The 18217-nt window shown below is 41.7% G+C and overlaps 2 protein-coding genes across 2 annotated transcripts; both read right to left on the reverse strand.

Moving 5' to 3' along the window:
• Window positions 1-6650: 6650 nt before the first annotated feature.
• LOC102718530 (hydroxyproline O-galactosyltransferase GALT5-like) lies at window positions 6651-12101 on the reverse strand. Its single transcript, XM_006650366.3, has 7 exons — window positions 11360-12101; window positions 9213-9445; window positions 8717-9001; window positions 8494-8622; window positions 8198-8371; window positions 7495-7602; window positions 6651-7179 (listed from the first exon to the last, which is right to left on the reverse strand). Exons 1-7 carry the CDS (start codon window positions 12099-12101, stop codon window positions 6970-6972), a joined length of 1881 nt encoding a protein of 626 aa, XP_006650429.2. The 3' UTR covers window positions 6651-6969.
• Window positions 12102-15219: 3118 nt separating this feature from the next.
• LOC102702550 lies at window positions 15220-18217 on the reverse strand. The gene is made up of 2 exons (XM_006651649.3): window positions 17593-18217; window positions 15220-15616 (listed from the first exon to the last, which is right to left on the reverse strand). Exons 1-2 carry the CDS (start codon window positions 18103-18105, stop codon window positions 15611-15613), a joined length of 519 nt encoding a protein of 172 aa, XP_006651712.2. The 5' UTR covers window positions 18106-18217; the 3' UTR covers window positions 15220-15610.

Consider the following 18217-nt stretch of genomic DNA (forward strand, 5'->3'; position numbering starts at 1 on the left):
GCGTGGCTTTCGAGCCCACCACGCGTTGAGCGAAGCTTGGGCGTCCCATGACCGCATTCATTGTGACAAAAAAAGAGTGTCCGGTGCTTCGCGTCATCATCATAATGGGCGCGTGCGTGCGCCAGCGCGGCATCAAATGCGGCGCAAACATGCGTCTTACCCCTATTTTCCCCCGGTAAAAGGCAGGCTAGGATAGGCCATCCTGGCATCATAGTGGCATCCTTGTCACTTCAGGAATGACCTGTCCTCCCACTATCGCCTTCGCATTAAATGCAACGGACGACTGCAAGGAGATAGGGGCGGCTACTCGCCCAAGTCTACGAGCTTCAAGGAGCGCCTCCCCTTCTCTTCTCATGTCTGCCCACTGACAGACGAGACCGGAGGAATGGGATGTGGCAGCTATACCACACCCACCCCCTGACATATGGGACCGGGAAAAGGGACGTGACTGCCACGCCTCAACCACTCCTTGACAGATGGGATCGGACTGAGGGCAGGATGGTGTCAACAAAGCCCTGCCACGTATCATGGGGAGAACGAGATCTACTTCTCGCAAGCCAAATGATTACGTATATAGCTGTTGTGAATAGGGTTATAGCCGTTGTGGTGTCCCCTTGTCCCTATGAAAGGAGGTCCTGGCTAACTTAGAGGGGGACTCCATGTTGAGAGAAGCTTGTGAGACATTCATTCACATAGTGTTTAAACAACAGGAGTTACGCCTCACGGCGGCCTGAACCTGTATAATCACCATTGGAAGTGTCTTCCAGAAGCTCGTCGGCGGAGAGCCGACCCTTGTATTTACTCCCACATTCACGTTAAGGCTTTTGGGCCCCAACTCTGCACCTCTCGGCCTCACAAAGAGGTTCTACAGATCCCCGCTTGAGGAGCTTACACTCCGACAACCGTATATTTCTTATTAAATAAGAAAATTATATGGGGTAAGAGGTAGATAAGGATAAAATGATAAAAAATTAAATATGAGATAATTAATAGGACAACTGGTACAACATAAATATAGCTTTTGTGGGATAAATTTAAATATATTTTAGAAATACAATAAGAGAAACAGAGGTAGTGGTAGTTATTTCTTCGTCAACCAATTTTGACGTGCATTTTCTTATCAACAAACTCCCATCTGCTTTCATAGAGTATTATGGGGTATATACTGTACGCCTGTACAGTGCATAGTTACGGTCGTACCAAAAATTATTGTTGGCGTATTATACGGAGTAGATTGGAGTCTGTGGACCCGGTTCACGGAGGGGGTTGGGATGAGGAAACGGAAAAGGAGCCGGTCCCCATGATTGTAATACGGAGAGGGGGAGCTTTGTACGAAAAGCTTCATCTTTACGATGGTAGAGGTGTGCATGGAGCATGGTGTAAATAGCCTCGGATGTACTTGCAAGGATTTATCAAATTATTATAGATATAAATAGTTCTTCCCACGGTTATTCTAGGTGGGCACAGGATTGTCTGTGGACAAGCCCAACCAACTTTAGGAACATGAGATTTACGCGTTTGGCGTGGGTAGGTTAGTTAATTTATACCTGCCATGAAAAACATATTAGTATATAATTAATTAATTATTAATTATTAAAAAAATATAAAATAGATTAATATGATTTTTTTAAATAACTTTTCTATAGAAAATTTTTACAAAAGATACACCGTTTAGCAGTTCGGGAAACGTGCGCGCGGAAAACGAGAGAGGCTTAGTTAATTTATGAGGGTGGCCGAACAGGGCCTTAGTTGTAGATCTCTTCGCTTATGCTTATCAGCTAAATTTCAATTTTAAAATTTAATATTAGAGCTGACTTTGGAGTTTATCCATCATCATTGTGGTAAGTTGCTAGTATTTAATTTTAGATCGGTAATAACATATATAAAAGTTGTATTCATAAATTATTTTCTATTAATTATGTCTCATAATAAATGCATTCTTGAAACTCAGATTTGTTTTATAAAAAGTGTATTTGTGGAGTACTAATTGTCTTATAAATAACGGTATGTTCAAATATCTATATATTTTATCACAATCATCATCTCCCTCGATCTCCTTATTTAATAAGGGGTATTTAAGTCATTTCTTGTAACTAATTTATCTCCACAGTGCTGACAATGCACTAATATTAATATGAAGGGATTAATAGTTAATAAGTTAATTCACTTATGTTTAATTTCAATAAAACAATAAGGCCATTAGTCTTAGAATTTGGTTATTTGAGGAACTTCGTTCATCCAAAACTGAAAACCGAATTGCATTGTGAAAAAATGAAGACAGAGGAATTTAGTATCGGTTAGTTCTATCTTAGTCTCGGTCATGGCCAAAATTTTAGAAGACTAAAATAAATCACATGATAAAAAGAATAACAGATCCAGAAGAAACTCATTCAAAAAAAAAAACAAAAATCAAATCCATTGGCAATGACGCCATTGGTGTGCAACAACCATGGTGGAGGGGGGAGGTGGTGGGTGATGGTCGAGACAGGGGTGGCGGTCTCAATGTGCGGCACAGGAGCAGCAAGTGGTCAATGCCAAAGCAGAGGCGTTAGTCGCGACAGCCTCAATGTGTGGTGCAAGGGTGGGGGAAGCAGAGTGGCCCTGGTAGGGTTAGGGTGGATGAGATTAGTGTTAGGTTTATATGTATTGGGCCAGTGGCTACATGAGTTATTGGGACATTTTTGTCTATCCAGTCAATCGAGATGGATGACCAAATTGACTGAACTAAATTCGATTAGTTTGAGGTGGAGACCAAATTTTATGTATAGCCTAGGGTGTATAAGTGTGCTCACCAAGATCTAAATGTTGGTGTCTAAAAGGAATTTCCTGTTAACCTACATCCTTTTGAACATATGATAAGAAAAAAAAACTAGATAATTTATGTTGGTAATGTACGTGTGAATTTAGTAAGATCAAGGGAATGTTGTTGGAGAAGGGGTGAGTGTCGTGTGCTAGTGTGTCTAATTAAAAAAATCGTTCTGATATGAAGTAGAAGCTCTTATTGGCAATCGACTTTAAATTTTATTACGTAGTTTTAAATTCAATTTATTATTATTTTTCATTGTAGTCAACTATCTTTGATTTTAGTATCTTTAAGAGTAGGATGTAAATATCTTAAAGTAAAATTATTATCCATTGTTTCTATCACATATCTTCGGCTTAAGCAATAGCTTTGATAGACAAGACTCGACTTGGCTCGACTCATCAATACAGCTTGTGTTGGATTGTTAACAAGCTATAGATATGTAAACATCATCGACAGAGCCTCCTAGGTAGGTTGGGCGGCCACCTATGCTTGCTCTGCCACAAATATTGCCACTATCATATGTAAAAATTTGTCAATTACTAACAGATACACTTCGTCGTTTGGACTATACGATATTGTTAACAGACACACCTCGTCGTTTGGACTATACGATATTGTTGTATCCGTCACTAGCTAAATTTACTATTATCATAGGGCTTTTTTGGTTTGAAGCCAATTTTTATCCTACTAAGATTTTCATTTTGCTAAAATCTTGGTAACTTTTGGCATCACTAAATTTGTCTGTATAGAATTTGAACTAGTGCAGGTAAAAATGTGTAGCAAAGCACATCAAAGAAAAATTTGCAGTACACTATTAATTAAATACGTAGGACACGAAGTAATTTTAAGCCTTAGATGCTAATAATCAGCACTAAAGTAAGAAAGATAAAACGATCTAGATTGACGAGTAACTCATGAGAACATCTACGTATGCACCAAGCAAATTGGATTATGTAGCTCCCCAAAAGCAGTAGCCGAGAACGCGGAGGCCTTGCCTGCTGCCTGCAAGCATGAACAGCAGCTACATACAAAAAGGCAGGGAGAACAAGTGCAGTGAGCTGTGGGTTCTACTACTACATTCCCGAATTTTATATGGCAAGAATAATTGCTGCGTTGCATTGCATTGCATCGATCACATCGGAAGCAGTTTTTTTTTGGTGGATGTCCGACCGTTATCATCTAAATAATTATCAAAAAAATATAAAAAACAATTGATAAGATAGATAGATATGAGATATCACTCCAGAAATATACAAGTTTAAATTCAACGTCTACAAGTTTTAGTAAAAATAATAAAAACAATTACGAATATGTGTATGCTTAGTCTCAGTTTTATTTGTTTTTTCTACAACTTATAGAAGTTTAATTTAAAATTACATGTTTGTAGAGTGATATAACTCATATTTATCTATCTTATCAATTTTTTTATATTTTTATGACTATTTACATGGCACGTAAACACACGGGTGAACATACACCCGTGCTTTAAAAACTATCTCCCTACCATCATGTCATGGAGCACTATGCAGAGGGAGCGGCATGGTCATGGCAGCAGCCTGTAGGCTTTGGTGGGCAGAAAACGACCTACTCCCTTCGTCCCAAAATAAACCAACTTTTCGCATTTTATCTACAATTTTTTACTCTTCGTCTTATTCGAATTTTTTATACGATTGATATTTTTGTTTTTATTAGATAATAAATTATGAATAGTACTGTACGTGTGACTAATTTTTTCTAATTTCTTAAAAAAATTTTAAATAAGACAAATGGTCAAACGTTAGACAAAAAATCAAAGAATTAATTCTTTTTAGAACAGTGGGAATAAGCTTGCAGAGAATTTTAAATTTGTCAGGAGTTTTGATTTCCTTTTTCTCCTCTTTTCTCTCCTTCCCTGGACATGCTTCTGTTCCTGTCACTGGAGACGCATGGCAGCAGCACAGTGGGAAACTTGAATTGTGTGAGACCTGTCTGTCTGCCTTGTGATGCAATGGACCAGCAACCCAATAAAAAATCAATGACTGTTTCACCTCACCTTTTATTTTTCCCGTGCCAAAAGTCAAAAGGTGTAAGTACAGACAACAGTTGCATTTGGAGAAGACCTTTTCCACTAATCTTTTGTAGTTTAGCACATGGTTCCATGCTAGACTGTCTTCAAAGCCGGGCCAAATGTGCATTTTGTCCGGTTTTTAGACAATACTAGAGCACTGTAATTCGCAGTGATCTTTGATTGAGATTTTTGATTGATGGTGTGTGCATTGGCACCAGACATTGGCCTACCAGTCTCCTTGGATTTCGTCAGGCTGGAAAACCTGAGCCGTGCAGCCACTGAAAAGGGCACCAGCCAGCTAGCTACGGCCATAGGACGGCTACGGCTCATTTGCTTCACGAAATGATTTTTTCCCTAAACTGTTGTCTTGATAGCGTACTTTGCACTGGGTACCGAAACTAAAGTAGGTAAAGTGCAAGTTCAGGGCTCATTTGGAATGGAGGGCTTTCGGAGAAATTCCACGTGAATTAACCTGATTCATTTGAAAATCCATTAAAACTCATATGTTTCAAAGAACCATCAGTACGTAGTAATTTTGTATAAGTTCACATGTTACTATAATCTAGGTTTTGTTTGGCGGAGCTGTGGTAGTTTCTTGCCGAATCTCAAGCTTCCCAAACAACCCGGTTTTCTCATCCAGATTCTAAGAAATTATATTTGTAGAATCCAAAAATAAACTAAAAACCAAAATATCAAAAAAACTATTTCCAAATGTTGAGAAGCAAGATTTTCACCGGCTAATTCTCAGAATCTTAAGTTAAACAAGTCCTAGAACTTCTTTGAAACACATGAATTTTGCAATTCCCGTAACATTAGTGTAGGATTCACATATCTTAACACTTTGGAGCTCCACAATTTTTTTGATCCTAAGGGGGGCTTAGGAGATAAGCAAACTTTGTAATAACTCCAGGTAAAACACCAAAAATTGTAACATTTAAATTTGTCAAAAAAATGCTTAGTTGGCATTACAATTTTATTTCAGTATATTGATGTAGAACTAAAAGTTATGGTCAAATCGCATAGACCTTGAAAAGTAACAAAGATCAGCAAAAAAGAACCTAGTTGCTTCCTCAGTAGTTTCAGCAAAGTAACCAAGACGTGAAGGCAAACATCTTTAATGTAGCTCTGATGCGTTAAAGAAAACATGGATGATTGCAGCCACCGGTTGCTTAGGAGTATTGTCTTAACAAAGCACTAATGATTTGTATTATAGCGTTTAAACCCCCACAGGTTAGAAGCTAGAATATTCTGGTCAACCATCCAGACATTACGTGGGTATGGTAGCTGCGCTCATCTCAATAAAGCACCCATCCTGGAGCTAGCAGCAATGTTCAGAAAAGTGCCCCAGCTACCTACCTGGGAGTTGGGGACCGGTAATGTTAACTACGCTTCCAGCTGAAGTTAACCCAAAGATTAACTGAAGTTACTCGTTCCCAGGTAGTAACGGCAAGAAAAAACTATACAGTTGCAGCAAAGGAATGCAGAGACACAGAGCCCCAGCCAAGACGGCTTGCATACCAGACAGCAGCGCATGTTAGTAGGGTCAACATGGCCTGGGCCCTGGCCAAGACAACAGTGGCCTTGTTCTCCCATTTGTCACCCATGTTGCTGCCACAATTGTGATAGTTTATTGCAATTCATTAGCAGCCGCTACAGAACTGACCTAAACCTTAAGGACCTTCTAGACTGGTGTTTAATACTACCAGGTCCATGCCAAAAAGGAATTGTATCATTTGTGGACTAATGGAGCATGTTCACAAGGAGGGGGAAAAAATAGAGAAGATAGTGCACGTGAAAATCATGTGCCAGAGAGATGTGACCATGGTATTAACTGTTAAGTATGTTATTGTACAGATATGACGTAGTATAACTGTATAAGTTACATATATTACCTGATGATATGTATTTTCCTAGTGATGAATATGTATTCACCACTGCTTTCAGTAAGCCTTCTATATGGGTATATTCCCCTCCTATATGTATATAATTCTCTCAAAGGGATAAAAGAAAAAGAAGCAAACCTCTATACGACACTATGCGTACATGTGATGTGGCAGGAGTAAACTTATCAGGTTTTCCTGAAGATTTTAACTTACAGGTTCTCCCGAGCTGGGTGTCATCTTGCGTTGCAGCACTGGGGCCTTCCTTGTGCCAGCTTGTCCCAGAGGCAGGCCATCTGCCCCGGCGACTGGTAGTGTGCGGTGAGGTAGTCATCGACGCAGCCGAACTGGCAGAACCGGAGGCTGTGAATGTAATCCACGGGCTTCACCGTGTCGACGAACTGCCCCACCCACATGCCCATGCTTACATCCTCCATCTTGAACAGCTGCAGCAAAGCAAAGCCAAAAACTTGAGATGCAATCATTCGTTAAGCACCCGTGCACGCTGCACTACATGGTGATGGATACAAACTTTCTGGCTTTTTTGATATGGCCATCTTTTCAGCCTAGGCATGATTGGGTTCATGCCTTTCAGTTTCAATCAAAAGTGATAGTGCTAATCATCTAAAGGGCACCAAAGTGAGACCATGTGGTTCTCAAATTCTCTCGGTGCAATGAGATATGCAACAATTCTATCAAATCATCTGCTGCTTGATACAAAATGAGTACAAGTGCTGAAGATGTTGAATGGAGGAGCTTACATTTAGTCTGCCCTTCTCCATTTCGGACACGACGAAGTTTGCAATGTCAGAAGAAACAATGTAGCCAGGACCATTGGCGTAGGGCGGGTACGCATCCCTGGGCCACTCCTGGAATTTCAGTAGAGAATATATTACAGAAGAGTTGGCCCGGCAAAAAAGAAAGAAAGAATATGCTCCATAAGAGTTCGACGGCCACAAAGAAAACTCCATAATTGTGCACCAACGGTTGCACTGCTGACAGAATAGCCAGCATGATTACAGGAGACTAACAGATTCATGCGGACTACAAATATTGATCTTGTGGTGCTCATGAAGTGACAGCCAGTTACACGTTGAATAATGTGCTGCCCAAATCAAGAACAAGAAAAAACGATTGTTCTGATAAATTCAGAATCACTAGTACTTTAGAATGATAACAGATGAACAGAGTTACAGTAAGTTCTACATGAAAATGGCAAATCCTGCAATTTGTAATGTCAAATAGAAGTTACAGATAGTTTGGCCTTTTCACTGCAAAATTGAATGAAGCTCTAATATACTCCCGTCAGAAACCAAGCAATTTGATTTCTGACAGGCAGTATCCCATTAATTTGATCATTAAAGCCATAAATGATAAGTCAGAAGAGCAATATAAATGGGTGATAGCCTTTGCCAGTAACACTTTACTAGCAAGGGAATTTTTCTGTTGTTCGCCAGATATTACCTCAAATGACACAGCCCATTTTCCTTCTCTCAGCGGTCGGTGGTAGTAGTTAATGTTCCCAAGATAGAAGCTTTTACCATATGGGATTTTCTTAACGTCAGCCATCACTGAATCAAGTCTGACAAATGTATCATCGTCGCACTTCATGATGTACTTGGCAGAAACAACACGTGTCTTCCAAGGACAAGTATAAGAAAAGCAATGAATAAGCACATGCACAAGAATTTTCAGAATTCAGAAGGATACATGAAATACTAATATAATGTGTTTTTCATACGCATCAATTTACTACATACCGCATATTCGCAAATGGCAACAGTCTTCAGAACAACCAGATCGTAACTATCTGCAAAAGGCACAATGACAATGTCCCCAAAGAAATCCGCTTCTTTCTTCAAATCTTCATTCACTTTTTTTCTTCCATTCTGCCCTAGAACATGTTGCAGTTAATATCGCCTCTCTTGACATGAATAGGGAAAACAGAAGCAACAAAACTAAAATGTTCAGACTTAAAATTACCAATGCTACAAAAAACCGAGCCATGGTGCTCGACGAATTTCGTACTGAAGACATCCATGATCTCCTCACAGCCATGCGCTCTGTGAAATGGCTTCCTGCTGAAAGAATGCCTATGAACAACTCTATAGGTTCTTCAGGAAGAGGGGGTGCTTTCAGTTCTGTAAGCAAGTCCAGGTTTCTCTCTGCATTGCTAGGATGAGCCATAGGTAATGAACCAGCAACTATTGATTGAATGTCAACATCGCCATTCACCGACAAGATAGCAGCATCCTCAAGGTTATAGCCCTTGAAACAACAAAAACAGTATTTGGGCACATCAAACAACCATGTAAAAAAACAGTGGATGGAGCTGCTACACGTTCTTAGAGTCATCAGAAGTGCTAATCTACAAACCTAGCCATTTCAAAGTCCTTACAGTTGTCAGTTAGATGTTATAAGATCACTCTAGGAAATAGTATCACTTGAAAAGTAGTAGGATGGTTGCAGAAGCACTTACAACACGGTAAGGAAAAGAAGTGACATGCTTCCCATCAACTTGAACATGGTAGCCTTCTAAACCGGTGCTTAGTGTCAGAACAAACAATTCGTCCTCTACAAAAGGGTATGGCCAATCTATTGAACCTCTGTTCCTCTGTCTGGCAACACGGTTGAGAAACCACATTTTCTTCAACTCGTTGAGCTTGCTGCCATAGTGCCCACCCCATTGCTCACATTTCACCAATCCATCAACTGCACCAGTGGGAGGAAATTATAAGAAAACCTATAACGATCACTAGCCAAACTAATATTTCTCAGATGTAATTATTGGGAGAATTTAAACAGTAGACTTTTAGCATTTATAAAAGAAGTCAGTTTTCAGGTTATCAGATGGATAGCATGAAACATATACATTCAGATGCGATCTCTGTTATGAAGCTGATGAAACAGCATCACATTTCCTCTTCCATTGCTCTTTCACCATCTCTTTCTGGGAAAAACTAGGGTTCCATCCAAGCAGAACATCAACGCAACAATTGCAACAGATCAAACCCTCACCAAGCATGCCACAGAAGCATTTCCAAGTATTCTACCTCGTCTGTTTCTGGCTACTCTGGAATCACACACACGACGTTGTCTTCAGAAATCTTCCACTCTCTTTGTCACGCATCCTAAGCAATGCAAAGACTGAAGCTGCTATCTGGATGGAAAGAATCCCCCAGGAAGACCAAGCTTTAGTTACAACTTGGAAGAGAATTTTCTTCCATGCTCTATCCTATATCAACCTCTCAAATGCTAATGTCTAGCCGTCTCAGTTTTTGTTTTTCCGTTTCTGGGTGTTTGCCACCCTTCTGTATCTTGTCTTTCTGGACATGCTCTGTACTTTTGTGTTAAGCTTGTTTTTGATGGATTCAGGTGGGGAACCTCTCCCCCTTGATGACCTTTTAAAAAAGAGCAATTTTATAGTCATTGAGAAGGTACCAGGAGGTGTCCAATACCTCCTAGTACCTTCTCAAGGACTATAAAATTGCTCTTCAAAGAGAGAGAGAGAGAGACCAATACCATGATCCATAGAACTTCATCAGTATGAGAAACAATATGGACAGTGGTGACCTGGAACTGTAGGATAATTGATAGGCTGTTCGCCAATACAATTAATTTGTTGTTTTTATAGAAGTGTACGCTAAGCGTACAGATGATGAGTTGGAAGTTCAGCTTCACATAGTACAATGCAAAGAAACAATCCATGAATGGTCTATCATAAATGTGTAACCAGCATGGGAATTCTGGCTCTTATTCATAGGACTGTAAGGTACAAGCCTTCTGCATGGTACTTCAACTCCAAGGGCCTAATTAGTTTTTGTAGTAATAGATCATAGATGAAGTCACTGGGTGCATCCATTGTGTAAAAATATGTGAATAAATTATTGATCTAATACCCATGAATCAAATGGACCACTTCACTCCCCTTTTCTCCTTCATGGCAGATACTCCCCAAAAGCTTTGGTAGCAATCATAATTTAATATTTCAGTAAATTTGACAACGTTAACATGACATTCCATCAGTAACAACATGGCAGAACCTATGTACAAACGATAGTACCTCAGTAAATAGTCCATGCGTTTGGAGCAATGACACTTTCCATTTTGAATTGTTATGTTCTATCACGATCCATTAATACTACCAACAAATTATAAACAACTAGCACATCCAGAGCAATGACACTTTCCCTTTTGAATTATTCTTCTCTCACGATCTGTTAGGAGCTACGAATACCAGCAAATTATAAACAACAAACACATTCAAAAAAATTATAGACAGGCGACCAGGCAGGACAAAGGCTATTATTTCGGAGACATAAAGCTAAAAATTATTGAGACTAGGCTAAGACCGAAAGCTGGAGACTATTGCGCACCAAACAAAGTACTATGAAACCACAGTCAGATTAGCACCTACCGTGAAACATGGCACTAAATGCAAACCACTGCTAACATAAACGCCATATGGTTAATTAGCATCACATGTGTACTTTCAATAATAGCAACCAGAGCTGAGTTCCTCAATTCCTCATGGTTTCGACTAATTACTGCGCCAATATGATGATATCAATAGTACACGTATGATGCTAAGTTGATACTAATTACCAAGAAGGTGGAAACACGCACCAGTCTCCTCGTCGGGGCGCGACCGCCAGCCCTCGCACCGGAGCGCGGGACCCCACTGGCCGCGGAATCGGGTGTTCTGCTCGATCACCGGCCGGCCGCTCCAGTCCCCACGGAGGCGCGGATTGAAATGGAGGATCCTCGCCGCCTCATCCCCGTCCCCCGCGCCCCTTACCTCGACCGCAAACTGCGCCACGGCGTTGCCGGCGACCCGCCGCGGCGAGCCCACCACCGTGACGTGCGACCCCAGCCCCAGGCCGCAGGGCAGCGCGAGGGCATCCTCCCCCGCGCCGCGGAGCTCCGCCCCGGACAGCGCCACGAAGGGCGGGCACCGAGGCGGCGGGTCCGGCCCGCCGCCTCCTCCTCCCACGCCCTCGGGCGGCGGCGCCGCCGCGGCGGAGAGGAGGGCCTCCCGGAGGAGGCGCCCGCCGGAGCGGAACGCGCGGACGGCCGCGGCGTGGAGCGGCGGGGTCGCGTTGAGCGCCCGGAGGTCGATCCTCGAGACGGTGGGCCACCCGTGGCGGTGGCGGGGCGACGCCGCGGTGTCGGTGTCGGTGGCGGCACTGGTCGTGGACGTGGACGTGGCGACCGTGACCGCGGCGGGCACGACGAAGCCGAGGCCGACGCCGAGGCCGCCAGGGGAGTGGAGCGAGAAGGTGGCGACGGAGAGCAGCGCGGCGAACGGCAGCAGCAGCAGCAGCGTGCGGAGGCGGCCGCGGCAGCCGGCGCGGCGCGGGCGGCGCATGGCGGGCGCCGGGCGGGCGGCTCGTTTGGATTGCGGGGGGCGAGAGCGACGAGGGAAAAAAGGTGCGCGAGTTTTGGAGTTTTCCGGGGGTTTAAAAGACGCCAAGGAGAGAGAGAGAGAGAGCTGTTTTTTACGGAGCCCCTTGGGGATTACTGTAATTAATGTTGGATTATTGATGCTCCTTTTTTTATACCAATTGTTGATTGCTCCTAAATAGGCCGGTGTCAATGCTCAGTTTCACTGCATAGACACATAGTTTCCAAAACAGTTAACGCGATAAAACGATGCACGAAACAGTTACTCACAGTGTAACGTTTCATCGTACCATTTTTAAAACTAAATAAAACATTTAATTACTGCTGAAAGTTTGTTTGCATGTAGAGATTGTTTGATTGCATGAAACACCTCAAGCCCCTTAATGCTAGTTGCACTGTATTACCGAGGACTTGTGAATGGTGTCCAAAAGTTTTATGGCCATGAAACTAATTTTCTCGTTTCATACAAATATTTACTTTTGTGTTGACGTGTCACCTAATTAATATGCATGACATCGGTATGAAACAATAGACTGGTCTTACCCCTTAGCATTGGGAAAGCCTGGAGTCATAAACCCATCGTGTGTTATTCATTCTGCATTTGCGTGCACTCGGAAAAAAATGTTACTTGTCACTTAGGTGAAGGGAACTCTGAGATAGGATTGTACCCTTTTTTTTATGTGTTTTTTGGGTTAATCACTGCACACTACAGCGTGCAATGGAGGACTAGGAGTAACTCGTTAGGGCGTCCCATGTATAATTACTAATTAGCCTATATAGATAGACCTACGTAAGTGGTTTTTTGTCGTTCTAATTTACATAATATATAAAGATAAGAATGAGCATAAACTATGACCCACACCCTAATAATAGTCATAGCTCTCTCACTAGAGAGAAAATATAATATATTTTAATTAATTTGAATAATGCATATAGTTAAAGGTAACTCATCATATTTTATTTCTCAATACTCCTTTCACAATAATTTTAAAGTAAGCTATAACGAGTTATAAGTACCACTTTTTATTCATGACGTGGATGCTCTTAGTTACAAGAGTTATCATAGTTTATCCTATTTTTGGAGTTTGAAGTTTTAGTTGATCGACTCATTCTCTTCTACATCCTTCGTCCTAAAATAAATTTATTTTTTACTCATCACACACCTACTAGAATAAAAGCTAAAAAAAGACTAAAATACCCTCTAGTTTATCAAATCTTACCTATGCCTATTTTATCTATTCTTAGTGCATTTATTTCTTGTTTTCACAAACTCCAACATAATGATTACTCAAATAAATTTATTTTGGGAAAAAACTAAAATAGACTTATGTTGGGGTAAACTAAAATGATCTTATTTTGAGACAGGTGTAGTATATTTACTGAATCTTTTTCTAGCATGTTAATTAATAAAATGAAGAGTAAATCATGCTCTCTCAGTCTAAATCTTTCGTATGCTTTGCTTTGTTTGGTTCTCCCACACGCTTCAGCGTCGCCATACACATACACCAGTATGTTTTGAGTACAATTGTATACCGTTCTGGTCACCAAAGCGATACGTGGATGCAAAAGATGATTTTCGCTGCGACGGCATCTCAAATTTAACAATTAATTCAATAGTAGAGCAATAGAAAATCGACCATATCCTCACCTATTCACCTTTTATTTATGTTTACAAACCAAAATTTAATTTAAACCTTAAATTTAAAGTTAATGTCAATTTTTCTCATCACAATTTATTTTTAACTTTGACTTGTAAATCTTTATTAAAAAAACATATAAAAGTTTTGTTCGTAAGTTATTTTTTCAATCGAAAGAAAATAACGTTTCCCACTAACAACCCCGAAAACAAAACTTTAGAACATGAATAAAGGGGGACTCACCTATCCACGTGGCATCTGGACTTTTCGGAGCATCTCAGGAGGCGACGCGCACCGAGCCGGCAGGCAGATGGCGACGGGCAACGCGTGGTGGCGGCGGCAAACGCAAAGTTGGGGCGGCGCCGCGACAGATTCCGCCGTATAGGTTGTCACGGCTGCTCGCGAGCGGTGCCGCCTCGTCGGACGCTCCGCCGCCGAGTCGTCACACCGTCCGCCGAGCCGGCGACCCTTCTAGTTGGGCTGGCGTAGAAATGTGAGCTGCTTGCGGGCCGTACTTAAAATTTGTAGACAAAATGATTATGCCTATTATCACTCCTACATACGGCCCATTATTGTTGGGCTGGATCTTTGGTTGGGATGTGGGCCTTAACGCCCATAACGTGGTTTTGGGCCTGAAGAACCTGAGGAGAGGGTAGAATTGCAGTAGTAAACTCTTTTTGGGTTTAAACTTTTTGGCTTAGAAGTCTACTTACAAGTCCAAACAAAGAAGGCCTAAAAAAAATAAGTTTTATAATAAAGCTAAGAAGGTGATTTTCAAGTTTACTATTTTTTAGATGGAAAATAAACTACAAAGTGATGTTCTACCCGGTAAAAAAACATTGTCGTCAGACCGTGACCGTTCTTTATCAGTAGTTGGTGCATTACAGCGAAAATCGGTCACCAAACCTCCGTTTGTGTTGGTTTTGTCTTCACTTTTCAATCTTGGTTAATGCAGGGACAATCAGTCATCAAATCCCATTGGTCAACTCTACGTTGGTTTTCAATCGTGGTTAATATAGGCAAAACCAAATCAGTCACCAAATCCCCTTGGTCATTCTGCGATCGTTCTTCCATTTCAATCGTAGTGGGAGGCACTTAGAGTCGTACGAACGTACGTCTAAGATAAGAAAAACAGGCACTGGCATTACAGTTATGCGTACAACCCAATTAAATTACACTATCTACATACGACTGAAACTATATAATCATAGATTAGGTAAAAGGATCAAATGAATAACATACGTAAGTCAGGTGGTTAAGTCATACGCGTTTTTACAATTTCCAAAACGTACGTCTAAGAACAGGCCACGCAATATGACTGCAATGCAATGCAAGAATTTGCTTTACTGAGTGAATCATGAGCGCAAGATTATTGTGGAAAAAAGATGTATGCAACATGTGCGAACAATCAGTGGTTGAAACTCCAAATTTGAAAGTGATCAGCTCTTCTCCTTAAAACATGGGAGCAGGTAGCCAGGTACCATTTTTACATATATATAAATAACTACATACATAGGTGAAGTTTCCATGCAAATTTTCACTGCATTCGGACCGCTATGCCATCAGAAGTTCAGAACACATGGATCCGAGGGCAACACGGCCGAGTTTAATGTACATCTCTACCAAGGTACCGTAGAAGTATATTGCTCTAGACTTGTGGATAGCACCCGTGTCCATGAACAAGAAAACAACCACACACACACACGAACATACATGCTCAACAGCAAACCTGGCACAACCTCCTGAGCTCAAACGAGGTAGGCGTCTTCTTTATTTTCTAACAACATCGAACCAGAGGTGCTCAGGTTTGCTGCAGGTCGATTCTGAACTCAAAAGCTCATGCCTGAAAAAGACATAAGGCAGAGTCAAATAAAATTGTCACTTGTCTCCATTTAAGGATGGAAGTTTTGGCGCCAGCTCATATAGTTTAACAAATACGACATTGAAATACCGTACTCAAACTAAACACATAGATGTCAGACTGATTAACCTGGTGAAGATCAGGATTTACCAAGATACCTGGATTACATAATTAATGACATCTCATATCTTCTTATTTCACAAAGTAGATGAAATTGTTTGGTTACTCTTACCATCCCAAAGTATTCTACGTTATGCATCTAGCCATCTACTATACAAACAAAATATTGAAAAGGCATATTGTCAACTTGTGCATTGATGTCTCATTGGCAGTTTGGCACTACACAGACAGAACAAGTCACTGTAGGTCTATAGCTAAAACAAATAAGCACATATTTTGGTGGTATGTACTAAAAAGACAACAAATCAGCACTTCACTGAGGTGCGAAAATGGTAATGGAACTGGCCGCTATTTTAGATCAATGTGCAGCCACAACATCACTATATTACAACTATCATAGACACATCTTCTTAGTCAGAAAACATGATTTAGACTGTAATACATTACCATCCCCTATGATAATTAGAAATTAGTGAATTATAGTTCCTTGACTTCCTTCTACTAAATATATCATTTTCATGCTTTGGACCACAACCAAATCAAGTCATTTTCAAATGCTGAATCCCAACCCCAAAAGTTACTGTTACTGCAATGGATAGATTCTTAGCATGCCAATGGACAAAGGTAAAGAGAACACTAAAATACCACCGATTGTATCACTGGCTTACAAATCTATAATACACAAACACATGCAAAATATAACCAGTTGTGTCAGTATGGAAGTAGACAACTGGTTTTGGGGACATGTAATTCATACCAGCAATTTCTAGTATAAACATTTTCCCAACAAGGACTATATAGATCAAAAAGTTTCAAGATATGAATTCACATATACAAGTCAGTAGGGTCAACATGCAGAGTTCGAGTGTGTAAGTGATTTGGTTGTGCAATAGGACTAAAATGTGGTGTTACTATCCAGTACCTGGTATGAGGATAAGATTTTAAAGGTTGCTGTACCATGGCATACTAAGTAGAATCTGATGTAGACTATAGTACTAGAAATTCAATTAGGACAGCACTAGTGTTTCCTCTTCTATATTCTCAAGCCTTTAGCTATCATCTCATCTCTTCAATGTTCCATTCAATGCTACCTGCAATTATGAGCTGCGGAAATTCTACTAGCACTTCTAATAATAATGTTTCCATTATTTACAATTTAACATGCACTCAATTTAAAATTAAATTTTGGTTAGCTTGCCACTGGAAAAGAAGAATAATTAACTTATGTTTATTTTTTTATGTAATTCTGTTGAACAGTTCACAGTACATATGGAGACAATCGCTGATCATATGTAAGTTCACACCGCTACCGGTATATCAACATCCTTAACAGACAGCACTATCGCCAACTATGGAGCTAAGCAAACTCAGTTTACATCTTTGTTATGAGATGTGGTCCTAGACAACATGGTAGATGAAAGTAGGTGAAGTATGGGCCTATATGCTGATTAAGATGGTGATATCGACCCAACAAGCTTTACTCAACAAATACCAAAAACAGCAGACCCACATGGTCAGAGGTAATGCATCACGAAATGCAACTACACCTAATCACATCAAGTATAACCAGTCGAAAATATTTAAAGCAACACTAATAACTGCTTAAAACGCAAGGCCCCCTATTCCAAGGTCAAATCGATTGCTCCATGACGAATTCGAAAAGCCTCAGCTTCGATTTTCAGCAATATCATGCTATGAGATATCAGTATTCCGCCAATATCTAAGAATTAAACGAAAGCGTGCGATTGAGTAGTAACAGCAGAGGCACAATCCCATTCCAATACCTGCATAATCCAGCAGGATTAAACCCAAAAGCGAATTCGTATTTTAATCTATACCTCGGCCACGGGGAGCAGGCCGAGCTCCCGGATCACCCCAGCGGCGCCGCGGAGCTGCGCGCCGGCGCCACAGACGGGCACCTTGTCGAACTGAGACGCCGGCAGCGCCTCCGAGATGAAGCCGACCTGGAACTCGACGGTCCCCTGGTCGGGGTGCGCGACGATGCCGGTGACGGAGACCCAGAGGAAGAGCTTCTTCGCCTGGATGCCGGAGAGGTCGGCGATGGCGCCGTACGTGAGGCGGCCGCGGACGGTCTTCTCGTAGTAGACGAGGTGGGAGCCGAACCAGACGTAGCAGGTCCCCGACAGGCGGATCTCGAACGCGCCGGTGGCCTCGTCGAAGGTGTAGGACGCGACGGAGTCCGGGATGAGCCCCCTGGGGAGCCCGTACTTGGGGAGGAGGTCGTTCGCCGCGCCGTTCGGGTGGGCGGCCGCCGACGCCGAGGCGAGCGGCGCGCCGGCGAGGAGGGCGGCGGCGGCGGTGGCGAGGAGGAGGAGCGCTCGCGGAGACATGGCGGTTGGGAGCTTGGGATTTTCTGTGCGCGACTTCTTTTTTTTCCTCGCTGTGGTTGGGATTAGGGCTTGTAGGGTAGTACTAGTAGGTGTTAGGCTTTAAATTGGTATT

This window comes from Oryza brachyantha, chromosome 3, assembly GCF_000231095.2.
Source record: "Oryza brachyantha chromosome 3, ObraRS2, whole genome shotgun sequence".
In the NCBI taxonomy this organism is placed as follows: Eukaryota; Viridiplantae; Streptophyta; class Magnoliopsida; order Poales; family Poaceae; genus Oryza; species Oryza brachyantha.

Coding starts and splice junctions, on each gene's coding strand:
- LOC102718530 (XM_006650366.3), bottom strand. CDS start 12,101: ATGCGCCGCCCGCGCCGCGCCGGCTGCCGCGGCCGCCTCCGCACGCTG. Junction 8,372..8,493: donor TTGCCATTTGCGAATATGCG/GTATGTAGTAAA, acceptor TGTCCTTGGAAG/ACACGTGTTGTTTCTGCCAA. Junction 7,603..8,197: donor AATGGGCTGTGTCATTTGAG/GTAATATCTGGC, acceptor CTGAAATTCCAG/GAGTGGCCCAGGGATGCGTA.
- LOC102702550 (XM_006651649.3), bottom strand. CDS start 18,105: ATGTCTCCGCGAGCGCTCCTCCTCCTCGCCACCGCCGCCGCCGCCCTC.